This window comes from Hoplias malabaricus, chromosome 9, assembly GCF_029633855.1.
Source record: "Hoplias malabaricus isolate fHopMal1 chromosome 9, fHopMal1.hap1, whole genome shotgun sequence".
NCBI lineage: Eukaryota > Metazoa > Chordata > Actinopteri > Characiformes > Erythrinidae > Hoplias > Hoplias malabaricus.
In genome coordinates, this window is record NC_089808.1 from 19,440,387 (window position 1) to 19,454,610 (window position 14,224).

The 14,224-nt window shown below is 41.1% G+C and overlaps 1 protein-coding gene across 1 annotated transcript in view; it reads right to left on the reverse strand.

Moving 5' to 3' along the window:
- Nucleotides 1–8,848: 8,848 nt before the first annotated feature.
- The window catches only part of lamc1 (laminin, gamma 1), an 82,555-nt gene continuing 77,179 nt past the window's right edge, over nucleotides 8,849–14,224 (reverse strand). Inside the window, exons 24-28 of the mRNA XM_066680666.1 lie at nucleotides 13,736–13,850; nucleotides 12,886–13,085; nucleotides 12,639–12,797; nucleotides 11,607–11,706; nucleotides 8,849–11,315 (exon numbers count right to left, since the gene is read on the reverse strand). Of these exons, the coding sequence (XP_066536763.1) occupies nucleotides 11,059–11,315; nucleotides 11,607–11,706; nucleotides 12,639–12,797; nucleotides 12,886–13,085; nucleotides 13,736–13,850 (831 nt within the window). The 3' untranslated portion in view covers nucleotides 8,849–11,058. The remainder of the gene's footprint in view (nucleotides 11,316–11,606; nucleotides 11,707–12,638; nucleotides 12,798–12,885; nucleotides 13,086–13,735; nucleotides 13,851–14,224) is intronic.

Below are 14,224 nucleotides of genomic sequence, written 5' to 3' on the forward strand. Positions count from 1 at the left end.
CTTCCACAAACATGCTGGGGACGATTTATTTCGAACTTTTTTAACGTATACAGTTAACTTGCTAATATTGGAGCAAATGAACTCAAATGGGCAACTAAATGTGCAGTGACAACAAGCTTTTTAATTCAGTATATTAGGGTCTTATTTCTATGTCAAATGAATAGAGAATATCTGTTTAATGAAGTGGAAATACTGTAATAACTTTTAATCTTTTAAATGTAACTATATTAAAAGTGCATAATGTAATAGCTTGCCCAGTAATGTAAGGGTGAACCTGAATATGTTATATATTACAAATAGTAGGTAAAATATATTACTACATGGGCAACAAACTAAGATTTGATTCACTGCTTGAGCAGGAAAACCACACTGCCCCAAATAATATCCTTGGGCAAAATGTCTAGAAGTCGTCAATCACTGTACTTTGATTAAAAATTGTATTCTGCTTTGTAAATGACTATATGTCAATTGCCGTGAATATAAATGTCCATGACCACTAACACATTTACATAACATTTTGCTTCCTATAAAATAATATATCTTGCAATCATTTGAATCCGGATAAATTGTCTAAGATAAGCCAACTGGACCACAAAGTCAAACTAAAGCCATAATTATTTATAGATAATTCCTTGATGAGTAGAAAGATACAAATGTTCCTCATAACACAGCCTGATCCATATGGTTTTATTGTCTGCTTCATGTTAGCACATGTGGATGGAACATTTGTAGGAACACCCAGGAGAAACATCCAAACACACAGCCAGTGCAGCAAATGTAAAGTAAATGAAAGGGCAATGTACTACACTGCTATGGCTGAAAAGTGATGTGAGCTAACTTCTGCCTGTTTTCTGAATATTCTGCTGCTGTAGATTTTGCCAATAACAGGTTGGAAAATGCACAAGTACAAATTGTTTGTGCATTGAATCATTTCCTGTGTATCACGAATGAGAAAAGTGATGCCTGTCTGTCAATACACTGTATAAGTATTGAAAATAGGAACACAATTTGCAGGTCAAATCAGCTTTTCTGAAATCTAGACTGTAATAAGGGCCTTCAGCTTTGTTTTTATGGTTATTATCGCAGGGGAGAGACACACCTAGATTTGCAAGGGGGATGCAGGCTAACAGCCAGCCAGTCTGGATAAAGACATGCCCCGCAGCAATGTGATGAATTCCGTTTGAAAAAAAAAAAAAAATCCAGAAAAATCCAGCTCCTCCAGGCAGTGATTCCTTTAATGTGTACAAGTCACACCTTGAGCGTCACACACATGGGCAAAGGACTCGAGCTGTAGGGCTGAGTCAGAGCTTTAGAACCGCACCCAAACACACATATGCTTCACTGCCACTCCTTGCTCCACTCATACACCAAGCCACACCTGAAGGAGAACTCATACACACAGTGATACACTCATGGAGTGTCCTAAGTCACGCCTGTCTACTTTTAGGGATCCTGTACATTCCACACCCTTCACTGCCAAAACAGAGAAACAGAGTAACAAAAGTGTGACTTATAAATTGAAATATCTTACTTGCTTGTGACTGGAGCCAAGTAGTTAGCCTGGTAATAAAGAAACATTTATACAGGACAAGCAAGGATATAGAAACAGCAAGGATTTCCCACAAATGTCTCAGCCAGATTGTAGTATGTCCTTGGCTTGCCAGGTTTCCAGTTGTGTTGCCAATTGAGCATAAATAGGACCAGTAAGGATGCCAGTTTGTGCACCTATGAGTGTGCAGGATCTACAGGCCCAGCTACAACATCTGTGGGCAAACGTGCCCAACTGTTTCTCATCTTGTATTCAAGCTGGGGCAGACCAACAAGACACTAGAGCCTCCTTTCACTTGTAATTGTAATCACTTACATATATTATTGTTACATTCACACATATAAAGTTTAATTCAAACCTAACAACTACTTCTTGTAGTTTTGAGTATTTTGTTTGTTTGTTTGTAAATATAATACAAAACATACCTAAAATTATATGGGACAATCTTAGAATTTCTATGCAACAATCTTGTAATGCGGTGGCACAGTAATGCAATGGGTTCAGGGTCTCTGGTCCCTGACTTGATCCTCACCTAATGTCACAGTGAGGAGTTTGTTTGTGGCCTGTGATGCATTGGCAGCTCATGCCAAATCTCTGCAATGGTTGCAATAATGAGTTGTTCATTGGATAAATTAAGAGTTAGTTATCAAGACAAACTCATTCTGGGGACTCCATTGTTCTGCTGGAGGACTTCAACGCTCACGTGGGTAATGACAGTGAGACCTGGAGGGGCGTGATTGGGAGGAATGGCCCCGCTGATCTGAATCCAATTGGTGTTTTTAATTATTAGATTTCTTTTTTAGTTTGCAGCCGAGTGTGAAGCGGTAGGGATGAGGATCAGCACCTCCAAGTCCGAGTCCATGGTACTCAGCCGGAAAAGGGTGGAGTGCTCTCTCCAGGATGGAAGTGAGATCCTGCCTCAAGTGGAGGAGTTTAAATACCTCGAGGTTTTCACGAGTGAGGGAAAGATGTGTCAGCAGTAATGCGGGCTCTGTACCGGTCCGTTGTGGTGAAGAGAGAGCTGAGCAGAAAAGCAAAGCTCTCGATGTACCGTTCGATCTACGTCCCAACCCTCACCTATGGTCACGAGCTTTGGGTAGTGACCGAAAGAACGAGATCGCGGGTACAAGCGGCTGAAATGAGTTTTCTCCGCAGGATGTCTGGACTCTCCCTTAGAGACAGGGTTAGGAGCTCGGACATCCGGGAGAGACTCGGAGTGGAGCCGCTGCTCCTCCATGTAGAGAGGAGCCAGTTGAGGTGGTCCGGATGCCTCCTGGACGCCTTCATGGTGAGGTGTTCCGGGCATGTCCAAGGGGGAGGAGGCCCCGGGGCAGACCAAGAACATGCTTGGGTTTCTTTGCTCCGACTGCTTGCCCCGCGACCCGGACCCGGATAAGCGGTGGATAATGGATGGATGGAATTATCAAGACAACTAGCATTGTACAAATTCATTAGAAAACTAACTGGACACTGTCATCTAACATTGAATGGACAATGTCATTTAACATTGTTTTATTTCTGTGGTCACTTCATGTACAAAAACCACTAGTAACCACTAAATTCATAAAGCTTAAATCATAAAGCTTCCTCTTTATCTACACACTGTACTGTATTTGTAGATAGCTATGTCCAGTAGGTCATTATAAAGGTCTTCTTTAATAAAGTTTCATTGCTCTTCAGTGACTGAACAATCTGCTGTGGTCATAGTCAAATAAATGGTAATTTAGTATTTGGAAAAGAGACCAGCTTTATCATTAGCCATATAAAATTATAGATATTTTCACTCATCAGATATCATTTTATTTTAGGTGCAGGAGACCCAGAATAAACAGTACTGTGAAGTTTATGAGGAGGTAGCTAGCTTGCTAGGTGCTCTCTATACACAGAACAAAACTCAACACTGATTGGACTGTGTAAAACCTAGGCTGGTATTGCCGATGCCAAGACAGATATTGTTAATATTTAAAAATCTCCCCAATGAAAGATGCCAGGTCCAGCATGTGTTCCTGCCATTCGCCCAACGATTCCAGGTAGGCTCTGGACCTACTACAACCCTGAACGCGATGGAGTTGCTACAGAAAATGAAGGAATCAATGTCATGAGAAATATTAGATTTACTACATTTTAAATGTTTTTACAAGATTTTTGTAAGACTAAAAAGGAAGTAACTTAACACAAATATGTACAATCTCATGTCTACACTGAAGTGTTGCTTACAAGAAGGAATAATTTCTTTTAAGAAACTTAAAAGAAACAAATTATACAAAATACATGAGACATCCCCAAATCCACAAGATCATCAGACATTCCTCAAATCACATGTGGGATTCTCATGACTCCTTAGTTATAGTAATGCAAAAATATTATAAATGGTAATTTGAACAAAGAAACCTTTATGGGTGCTTTTGTAGACCAAATGACCAAATAACATTTTAAAGAAAGACCCTTATTTTCATCTATGTAAATTACTTGAAGTAGTACAGTGGTACTCAGTCTCCTAAGGCCAAAAATGTCACAATGGATCCCAGTGTGGTGTTGCCGTACTGGCTTCAAAACAGAGACAAACTCAGTCCAGTGGCACTGAGTTGAATTCAGTCATCAGTATGAGCACCTAACCAGGCCTGCTGAATCATTGATTACTAAAAGCAGTCCATTAGGAACAACGCTGATTCTATCAAATAACACTAATGCAAGTCTCGATTTGTTTCTCTTGCTCTCTCACTCACACTGCTGTAACATAACAGGCCAAATCCTGCTACTGCTGAACCCATCTTCCTTTAGGTCGTCCTCTAAACCAGGCTCACACAATCAGACCAGTTACATAGGTTTGTTTATAACTTTTAAAATTGTATTTAACAGAATTAAATCATAACTTAACATAGATGGACAAGTGTCCTCTCTCCTAAAGTTATAGATACTGGTTAGCATGTGTAATGAGAAAAAGACTGATATATATTTTCTGTTAGACATATTAGCATTTTCGTCATAGGGTCTAATGGGAAAACTGTTCGCACATTAAATTCAAATGCATTTCTCTGCTCATCTGACACAATCTGAGTGAGTTTTCATAAACAAATGAACAATTGTATTAGTTATGTTTTGTTTCAGTGTGTAAGAAAGTACAGACACAAGCCAAATATTCTTGTCTCATTCTTTTCCCCATTTACAGGCTAAATAATCTGGCCCCACTGTCCCTGAGCTTTGAGAGAACAGGATTCTTGGAGGATAATGTTTATTGTGACTGTCTGCCTAAATTAAAGTTAAATAAAGTATTTCTTGTCAAATGTGAGTGATCAGTATAGACAGATATATCCACACTGCAGTGAAGCTGAGGCCAAATCCCAAAAGCATCTGTAGAACACAATGTCATAAAATAAAGGTTACTGCAATTGCGTGTAGCACGTCGAAAATAATTTAAGTCAGGTAAAAGGTTACCCTTTTGAATTAGTGTCTAATGACTGTCTGGGTGCAGTATTATTACTTTCATCATCTATGATGTGTCTTATGTAGGGAGTATTTGGGACGTGGCCTGAGTTCCCCTCTAGTGACTGACACAGAAGAACAGAGCTCAGTTTAAAAAGATGATGTGGATAAATGGGTCAGGGATCCATACTGATATTTCTTTCATTTTAAAGTCTAAAGGGGGATTAACAATTTTGAAAGAAACAATAAAAATGCAAACATCAGGTTTTAAATTATATTAGTTGAGGTGACATCATCATAGATAGGGACAGGGGATATCCATTTTTTTTAATACTGTCATAACATATTTACATGGCATTGAGTATTACTGGGCAGTGTTGGTAAGCAAGATGTACAGGTGATGATAAACTTTAAACAGTTCTCAGCACAGCCACTATCCAGCTAGGCTTAGACAAACAAGCTCTAAGTCGAAACACCACAGCACAGACTGTGTTCCAGATAACTGAGGCTCAAATAGTTCTAGAGCAGGGGTGTCAAACCAAATCCACGGAGGGCCATGTGGGTGCAGGTGTTCTTTTCAACCACGCAAAAGCCCCACACTACTGAAAGTCAAGATATATTGATTAGATCCAATGATTAAAAACAGGTGGAATGAGGTGTGGCTTCTGTGTGGTTGGAAAGAAAACCTGCACCCACGCGGCCCTCTGTGGATCTGGTTTGACACCCCTGTTCTAGAGGCTCTAGGGAGTGTTTTTGTCTGTTCAGAGCATGCCATACAAACGACACCAAAACACACTGAAAATCAGAGAATAAAGAATGACTCAAACTGTGTAACGTAAGGATGTGATATTGAATAGAAAAAATACCATTGCCTTATCAAACCAAGTAACTGAGAATTCTCATATCAACTTCTTTTCTGCTTAATCCATTTCAGAGTTGCAGTGGCAACAGGGCGAGCAAAATAGGCATCTCTGTCCCCCCAGCTCCTTCCACCAGGTCCATCAGGGAGATCCCCAGGCCAGCTCGGAGATATAATCCTTCCAGCATCTCCTGGGTCTACCCTGGGGCCTCCTTCCAGTTGGACATGCCTGGTAAACCTCCAGTGGGTGGTGTCCAGGAGGCATCCTAATCAGATGCCCTAAGCACCTCAACTGGTTCATTCCAATGCAAAGCAGCAGCGACCCTACTCCGAGCTCCTCCCAAATCACTGAGCTCCTCACTTGATCACCACATTTCTGGCACTTGTTTCAGCAATCTTTCAGCTATTACCCAGAGCTCATGACCATAGGTGAGAGTTGGTAGGTACAGGGGTTGGACAACGGAATTGAAACAGCTGTCATTTTAGTATGGGTTTCATGGCTAAATTGGACCAGCCTGGTGGCCAATCTTCATTAATTTCACATTGTAACAGTAAGAGCAGAGTGTGAAGGTTCAATTAGCAGAGGGTAAGAGCACAGTTTTGCTCAAAATATTGCAATGCACACAACAATACGGGTGACATACCAGAGTTCAAAAGAGGACAAATTGTTGGTGCACGTCTTGCTGGCGCATCTGTGACCAAAACAGCAATTCTTTGTGATGTATCAAGAGCCACGGTATCCAGGGTAATGTCAGCATACCACCAAGAAGGACAAAACACATCCAACAGGATTAACTGTGGACGCAAGAGGAAGCTGTCTGAAAGGGATATTCGGGTGCTAACCCGGATTGTATCCAAAAAACATAAACCCACGGCTGCCCAAATCATGGCAGAATTAAATGTGCACCTCAACTCTCCTGTTTCCACCAGAACTGTCCGTCGGGAGCTCCACAGGGTCAATATAAATGGCTGGGCTGCTATAGCCAAACCTTTGGTCACTCATGCCAATGCCAAACGAAGCCAGAAGAACATCGTCCGCAAATCGCAATGATACCACCTCCTGAGGTGACAGCAGTGGCGGATGCTTGTCTTTCAAGGAGGGGGAAGCTCAATTTCGGCCTACATCATAAAATGTGTTGGTTTATTTATACATAAATTCTACCCTCCATTCCTTTTCAAGAAAATGATCTGTGACCCTGTTGTCCTAGTGACTAGTGTCCTCTCAATGGCCAGCAGAGCTAGGCTGCTTTAACGGCCTTGGCCCATGTGAAGTGTGTCGCCTGTGAATGCTTTGTGACGGTGAAGGGGCTCAGCAGCACCCGCTGGTCAGAAACTGCAATAGAAGTCAGAAAGAGTGATAGAAGTCAGTCTCCAAACACAAGCAGCTACAAAAAACCCCACCAGAAATAGAAGCTCGATTTGTCGCTAGTCGTTTTTAACAAAGAAAATGCTGCTAAGAGGTTTAAGAAATTCTCGGGTTCAACTCAGAACAGAATGAAAATGTAATGCTCCCACGGATCTTTACACCAAAGGATCGCTGATTCGCTCATTTTGCTGTCAATCAAAAAGGGACTCAGACAGATCATCCAATCATCACGCAGAAGCTGAGCGTCCGGGCCAGCCGAGCCCAGCCCACTGCCCCATAGAACCCCAGAGACGCTGAGCATCCGATGGGCGGGACAAAGCCCAGCATTTACCCAACGACTTGTCTCGTTTCGCTGCACTTCGCTGCTTCGCTATTGAACTCTGTGGACGTGAAGCTGCGGGAATGATTGAGAGGAAAGCCGCATCGTTACCAGTGATAAGAAGCTGATTCCAGTGGCAGATGCTGGTCTTTCAAGGAGGGGAAGCTCAATTTCTGCCTACATCATAAAATGTGTCGGTTTATTTATATATAAATTCTACCCTCCGTTCCTTTTTAAGAAAATGATCTGTGACCCTCTCGTACCAACAAGGCGTCTTTTCCAGGGTCTTGACTAGTGTCCTCTCAATGGCCAGCAGAGCTAGGCTGCTTAAACGGCCTTGGCCCATGTGAAATGTGTCTGTCTGTGCTCCCACGGATCTTGATGAAAAAGGGATTCAGCCTCAGACAGATCATCCAATCATCATGCAGAAGCTGAGCGTCCGGGCAAGCCGAGGCCAGCCCACTGCCCCATAGACCCCCAGAGACGCTGAGCGTCCAACGGGCGGGACAAAGCCCAGCTTTTATCCAATGGCTTGTCTCCTTTCGCTGCTTAGCTATTGAACTCTGTAGACGCTCATAGAGCCTCCGTCACTGTAACTCTGGGCTCAGAACTGCAGAAATTGCACTATGTACGGTTTGGAGGAGGGCAGGAAACCAACTATACCTCCCCATTGATTTTAGTACAGTGCTGTAAAGACGAATCACATAAGGGGGAGCCCCAGGAGGCAAAAAAAATCTTAGTCTCTTTAGAACCTTTAATCTCTTTGGGGTTCATGTGTGTAAACCTGGCTCTGACTGTCCAGTGCCTCGCCCTGCCCTTAATATCACCAGACAATGAGCTACTTTTGAAATAGTGTACTCATTTTGAGATAACATCCATTGTTTTAAATACCTTGATATATGGCATTACTGTTACCATGTACACCAGCCATTTCCAGGGATCTGGGGTTGGGGGTTCTAGTCCCACTCCGAGTGACTGTCTCTGAGGAGTTAGGTGTGCTCCAGTTTCCACCGACAGTCCAAAAAAAAAAAAAAAAACTCAAAAGTGTCCATAGATGTCACTGTGTGTGTGTGTCGCCCTCCAGGGTGTGTTCCTGTCTTGCTGGTGATTCCGGATGGGCTCCAGGCCTGCCGTGACCCTGAACTGAATAAGCGGAGCAGACAATGAATGAATGTAAGTTTCTTTCAGGCAAACAAAAGCCATTGTGTATTTAATGTCTGATTATTGAAATGTGAATCAGTTCTGTCTGGCCTGTTGAGTTAGTCATAAAAAAACTGATGCAAATATAATTACATCATCAAATGAGCACAACCACACATTTAAAGATCCTGTAATAATCACGGTTTATTATTCAAATGTTACAGTTGGACTTACAGGCAAAAATGGGTGAATAGTTGGAGTTTCTCAAGTCCATTAGTGTTTGTGAAAGGAGTGCCTTAAAAATTCATGTAAAGGAAGGAAGGTGGAAATTTTAAAACTGATTATACTCCACATGAACAACATACAGACTGTGCAACACACATATGCATACTAAAGAACAACAGATTAAAAATACTTGATACATTATAAATTAGAAATACTGTTTTATACAGGATTGTGTACATGTTGCACTTTTGTCCACAGTGGTAGGGTGAGCAGAGAGGGAGGATCTGTTCTCAACAACTTGACAACAGACTCCACAGTTAAAAACCCATATCACCACAAAAAATATGCCATTACAAGCTGTAGTTTCCAAGTCAGCACTGTCAAATGAAATGGAAAAGGCGCTGGAAAAAAGGGCAAATAAAACCAATGTGAGAAAACAAACAGAAATGCTGTGCTAAAGCATCTGTAGTGGACCCCTATATAATCTCCCTGCTTTTAAATAAGTTTAGTTAAGGTCTCAGACTGTGTGAAACTCAGTTGTATGATGCCAATATTAACAAAAAACTTAATAAATCCTTGACTCCGGTGGGCTGAGGATAACATCTGAATGTTTAAAGGCACTAAACACCATCAAAGCTGATTACCTAGCGATGTGGTTCTGATTAAATACTCTAAAGTGTTAGATTTATTGTACGTGTTTAGACTGTTTGATTTATTTATTTTTTAACAGTCGAGTTAAAGGACAAGAGAGGATTCTTCTTACGTAAGCATTAACCGTCAAGTTATTAACCACCCATTGATAATTAAAAACAATTAAAATAAATGGCGTGCTATGAGGCAACAAAACTGAGCCATGTATACAAGCAAGCATATTATACCACAGAACTTATTATTTTATATATTTATATATTATGAAGGTGGAGGTTTTAGCTGATTTTTTTTCTTGTGAAATTGAGGTGGCTGGTTGGGTTAAAAACACAAACAGAGAAGAAAAAAAAAAATAATAATAAAAAAAAAAAAAAAGAAAATCATCAGCCATTCCTGAAACATTTAAGCATATATTTACACAAATAACAAATCCTCACTCTATACCATAATAATAATAAAAAAAAAACATTCACACAAAAATATAACATTTGAAATAATTATTAGCACCAGTGTATCAGATAAAAGTCTTGCTACGCAAATGTACAAAGTTGCATAGTGTTGGATTTGCCTTGAACTAAAACAAAAATTGTTAACATGATTTGCAGTACACCTGTATATAAGCAGCAGCTTCTGAAAAACAAAAATACAAACCAAATAAACATGATATTTTAATGTTAAAAATGCACATGAAATGCATTTAGATCTTTTTTTTGTTTTGTTTTCACTGAGCTGTAAGAACCCACTGGATATGAAGACTGACACAAGTCAAGCTGAATACTGAAGTGTGTGTTACTAAGCCTCTATCTGCACAGCCATCGCAAGATGGGGCTTGTAACTGAGAGGAAGGAGAGGCAGATTGCAAAGACACAGCATAAGATTCCTTCACTGTCCGTTTTCTGAACCAATGAAAGCAGTGAACAATGTAAAGTAATGGAACTGTGTTAGACAATAGCTTAAAACACGCCTCCACAAGCAGGCCAATAAAACCCCATTGTGTCCTCTTAGTTGAGGCAGGTAGGCGGCCTCTGCCCATGCTGTGATAAACGGCAGGAGGATCTGAGCATGTACGAGCTTGGAGAGGAGGAGCAGGAGAGGAGGAGGAGGAGGAAACGGAGGTGCTGCAGTCACGTGGGATCACATTCGACTCTCAAGAAAGGCCACCTCTCGTAGCTGGCTGTAGTGTACATTTGCATGAGCTATTTAGAGTTTTCTTCTTCACGTTGTAGCATTGATTCCAAAACATAAGAGAGAAAAGAAGAAACGGGAAAAAAAGCTGCTTTCATCTTCTTTTACTTGTAAAATGTGGAAAAGGGTTTGAAATGTGTGGCTTTTCTCATGGAAACAGAAACAAAGCTAAGAACGACATCAACAACAAAAAGCAAAAAGATCTGCAATAAGCAAAAAAAAAAAAGCTGTTTTGGTAAAAGGGTGGCAAAAATCCTGCCCAAATTGTAAGATGGCGAAATGTGTGGCACAGACAAGGAGAACAGGGTGGAGATGGTTAAAGGGTAAGGGTGGGAGGAGTGAGGTTAAGGCCGCTCTAGGGACGGCGTGTTAAAGCATCCCTCTGGAAGAGTGTTCTTGATGTCGTTGAGGTTGGTGATGTCGGCTCGGATCTCACGAATCTGACGGTCATAGTCGCTGATCATGTCCTCCTGGCTCTTGGCGATGTCTGTGAGCTCCTTCAGCTTCTTATCCAGCTCACTTCCGCCCATTTGCTCCTTGGCCTTCTTTAGCGAGCTGTCAATCTGGTCCAGTTTACTGAGATCCACCTTATCAATGTTGCCTGTGTGGACAGAGGGCAGACAGTTCAGTGTCAGGTAATGAAAACATTCCTAATGCTTTAAAAGAACACTAGGTAAGAGGTGGGTAATTCATTTTTACAGCACTGTACTGAAACCCATAGGGAGGGGAAGGAGGTGGGGTAGTTTTCTACCCTTCTCCCAAAGTTACATAATACAGTTTCTGCAGTGCTGAGCCCAGAGTAGCAATAACAGAGGCTTTGTTCTCCCTATTACATGCCAGTGAAGAATCACAATGATTTTGATACAATACAAAAATCAGGGCATGTTGTCACCTAGCTGGCCAAGTAACTCGTTGATTGTGTCCAGTACGGTGCGGACAGCATCTTTGGCTTTGCGGGCATTCTCCTCCGCTGTCTTTGCGTTCTCTGATGCCTGTGTGGAAGAGTTGGGAAAATATTAGTCTGTTTAAAGGAGAAGGCATAGCAATAGCTGATGTAGATGTGTGCACCCTCCCTCCACCATCTCTCGTGCATTAACAAGTCTAATGCCCATATTTTGAAAAATTGAATTTCTTCACCCCCTAAATCTGTGCATGTAGCACCATGAGAAACTTCTGTTTGAAATGTGGGTAAACAATGGACAGCAAATGAATAGAAAGAAAAAGAGCAGTGCTGAGAAACTATTAAAGCAGATTATTGTTAAATATAGAAAATTGCTTTCCTGTTTAAATAATCATCATATTTTATTAGAGCTGGGCGATATGACCAAAAAATGTTATCACAATAATTTGTGACACTGATATTATATTAAGCTTGATATCAAATTTTGTAAACACAATCTTCATTACTATAAAATATTTACATTTTAATTATCAGAATTTATACAAAAATTTTGTAAATCATTTGGATTGCTGATCCCCCAAGTGTCCAAAGGGGTTGAGGTCAGGAGCTGGCAGGCCATTCCTTCCTCTCCACTCCCAAATTCTGGAGGTAGTTTCTGATAAATGCTGGTTTGTGGAGGTGAGCGTTGTCATCTTGGAGGATAGAGTGTGGTCCCAGACTGTGGAGATATGGGACTGCCACTGGTTGCAGAATTTCATCTCGATATCTCTCTGCATTGATATTGCCTCCAATGACGACAAGCCTCATTTTTCCAGTGAGGGAGATGCCGCCCCACACTGGCATTGGCAGGGAGGATTTGGCAAATGTTTCATGGGTGCAACCCACATCTTTACAAATGTGTAGGAAAAAAAGCCCAGCACTTTGTTCTATTTCCCAGTATTAGAAAACAGCCAAAATCTGTTTGAAAGCATCTGAAGAAGTATTGACTGAATGCCACCTACAAAACCTTTGGTATGTACTCACCATGTTAGCCATCATCATGTCATTGTCCGCTTCTGCTTTCTTCGCCCCTAGTTCCTTTTCTGCAGCTGCCAGCTGGTTCATCATGTCATTCACCTCTTGATCCAGCTTCATGGTGTCTTCAAAGGCCTTCTCTGCATCCGCCCTTGTTTTATTGGAACCCTGCCCAGCATAAGACCCGAATAGTGCACGTGAGAAAGCATAAACTCCTGGCAACGGCAGCATAAGGCATCTGGACACCTGAGCATACCTTCTGAACACTGGTGGCAATTCTCTCCGCTTCCTCTGCTTTGGACTTGGCCTCTTTAGCATCTTTATCCGCACTGCCAAGAGCCCACTCAGCCTGGCGAGTCTTCTCATTGGCTGCGTTGATGGTTGCATTGATTTCAGGGATACGCTTCATGGCCTCCTCGGCTGCAGTCTTGTTGTCGTTTACTCTCTTATCGAAGTCTACAGTAAAACACAGGAAACAAGCAGGGTAATGAATGTGATACCCCTGGGTGTGAATTCCATTTCAGTTTTGGGGGACAAAACACAACTAAATTTCTGAAGAGCAAGTCCTGAGTGGGTGCCAAAATACTGTTGTTTTGAGACTACAGACATGTTCAACCAGTAATATTAAAAATGGCCTGTAGATGACACAATATACATGGGCATAGTGGTGTGATGTCATCTTATACATATATGTCCTGAGAAAATTAACAAATCATTTTTTTGTTTTAGCTGCATTTTAAAAATCCAAACTTTAAAAAACAAAAAATTAAATAATAAAACATTAGCAAATTACAATTCATTTATAAAAGAAACCATGGTGTTGAGGAAGTGTGTATGTACATTGACAGTGATTTTAACAGTCACTTCCACATTAAAAACCATAAGCATTTGGTATGGCCTCTTTTCATAATGCACTCTCACTTATTTGCCACCTGTATTCATCTGTCTCACTTGGAAACATGTCCAGTTAAAAAGACAAAATAAGCTTCATTTCTGGATAATCTTAAATGCATTTTAATATTTGAATTCCCACATTTACCATTATCTAACATAAGGAAATAAATGTTGCATCCTTTTCAAAATGTAAACAATGTGCTTCCTTTTACCTCGAAGGTTGTTGAGAATGTCCTGGGCCTCCTGGAATGTGGACATCCCTTTCTTTGCTGCCTCCTCTGCCAAGGCCTTTGCTGCATCTGCGCGTGCTAGCAATTGATCCGCCGTCTGAACAGCATAAAAAAAGTGTTAAAAGTAAAGAAATAAAACACAGGAAACAGTCTAGTGGTTTGCACCACATGAATTAAAGAGATTTAAGCGAGTGACTTCTTGCATTGAAACAGGGTTATAATTATGGGAAGATGCAATATAGGGATTTAATTGCCTTGGGAAATCAAAAATGTAAAATCAGCAAACCCAAGTGATATAACTTTTTGGCTCTAGCACATACTCCATGCATCCTGTGTAATTTATTTACCACAAAGTGTGTGTTCAAAGATGAGCTTTCATAAAATACTATGACATTTAGCTCAGTCAGACTGCAGAGGGATTATCTCTCCCGTCTTTCATTACTGTTCAATATAGACCTCCTGGTCCTGCCT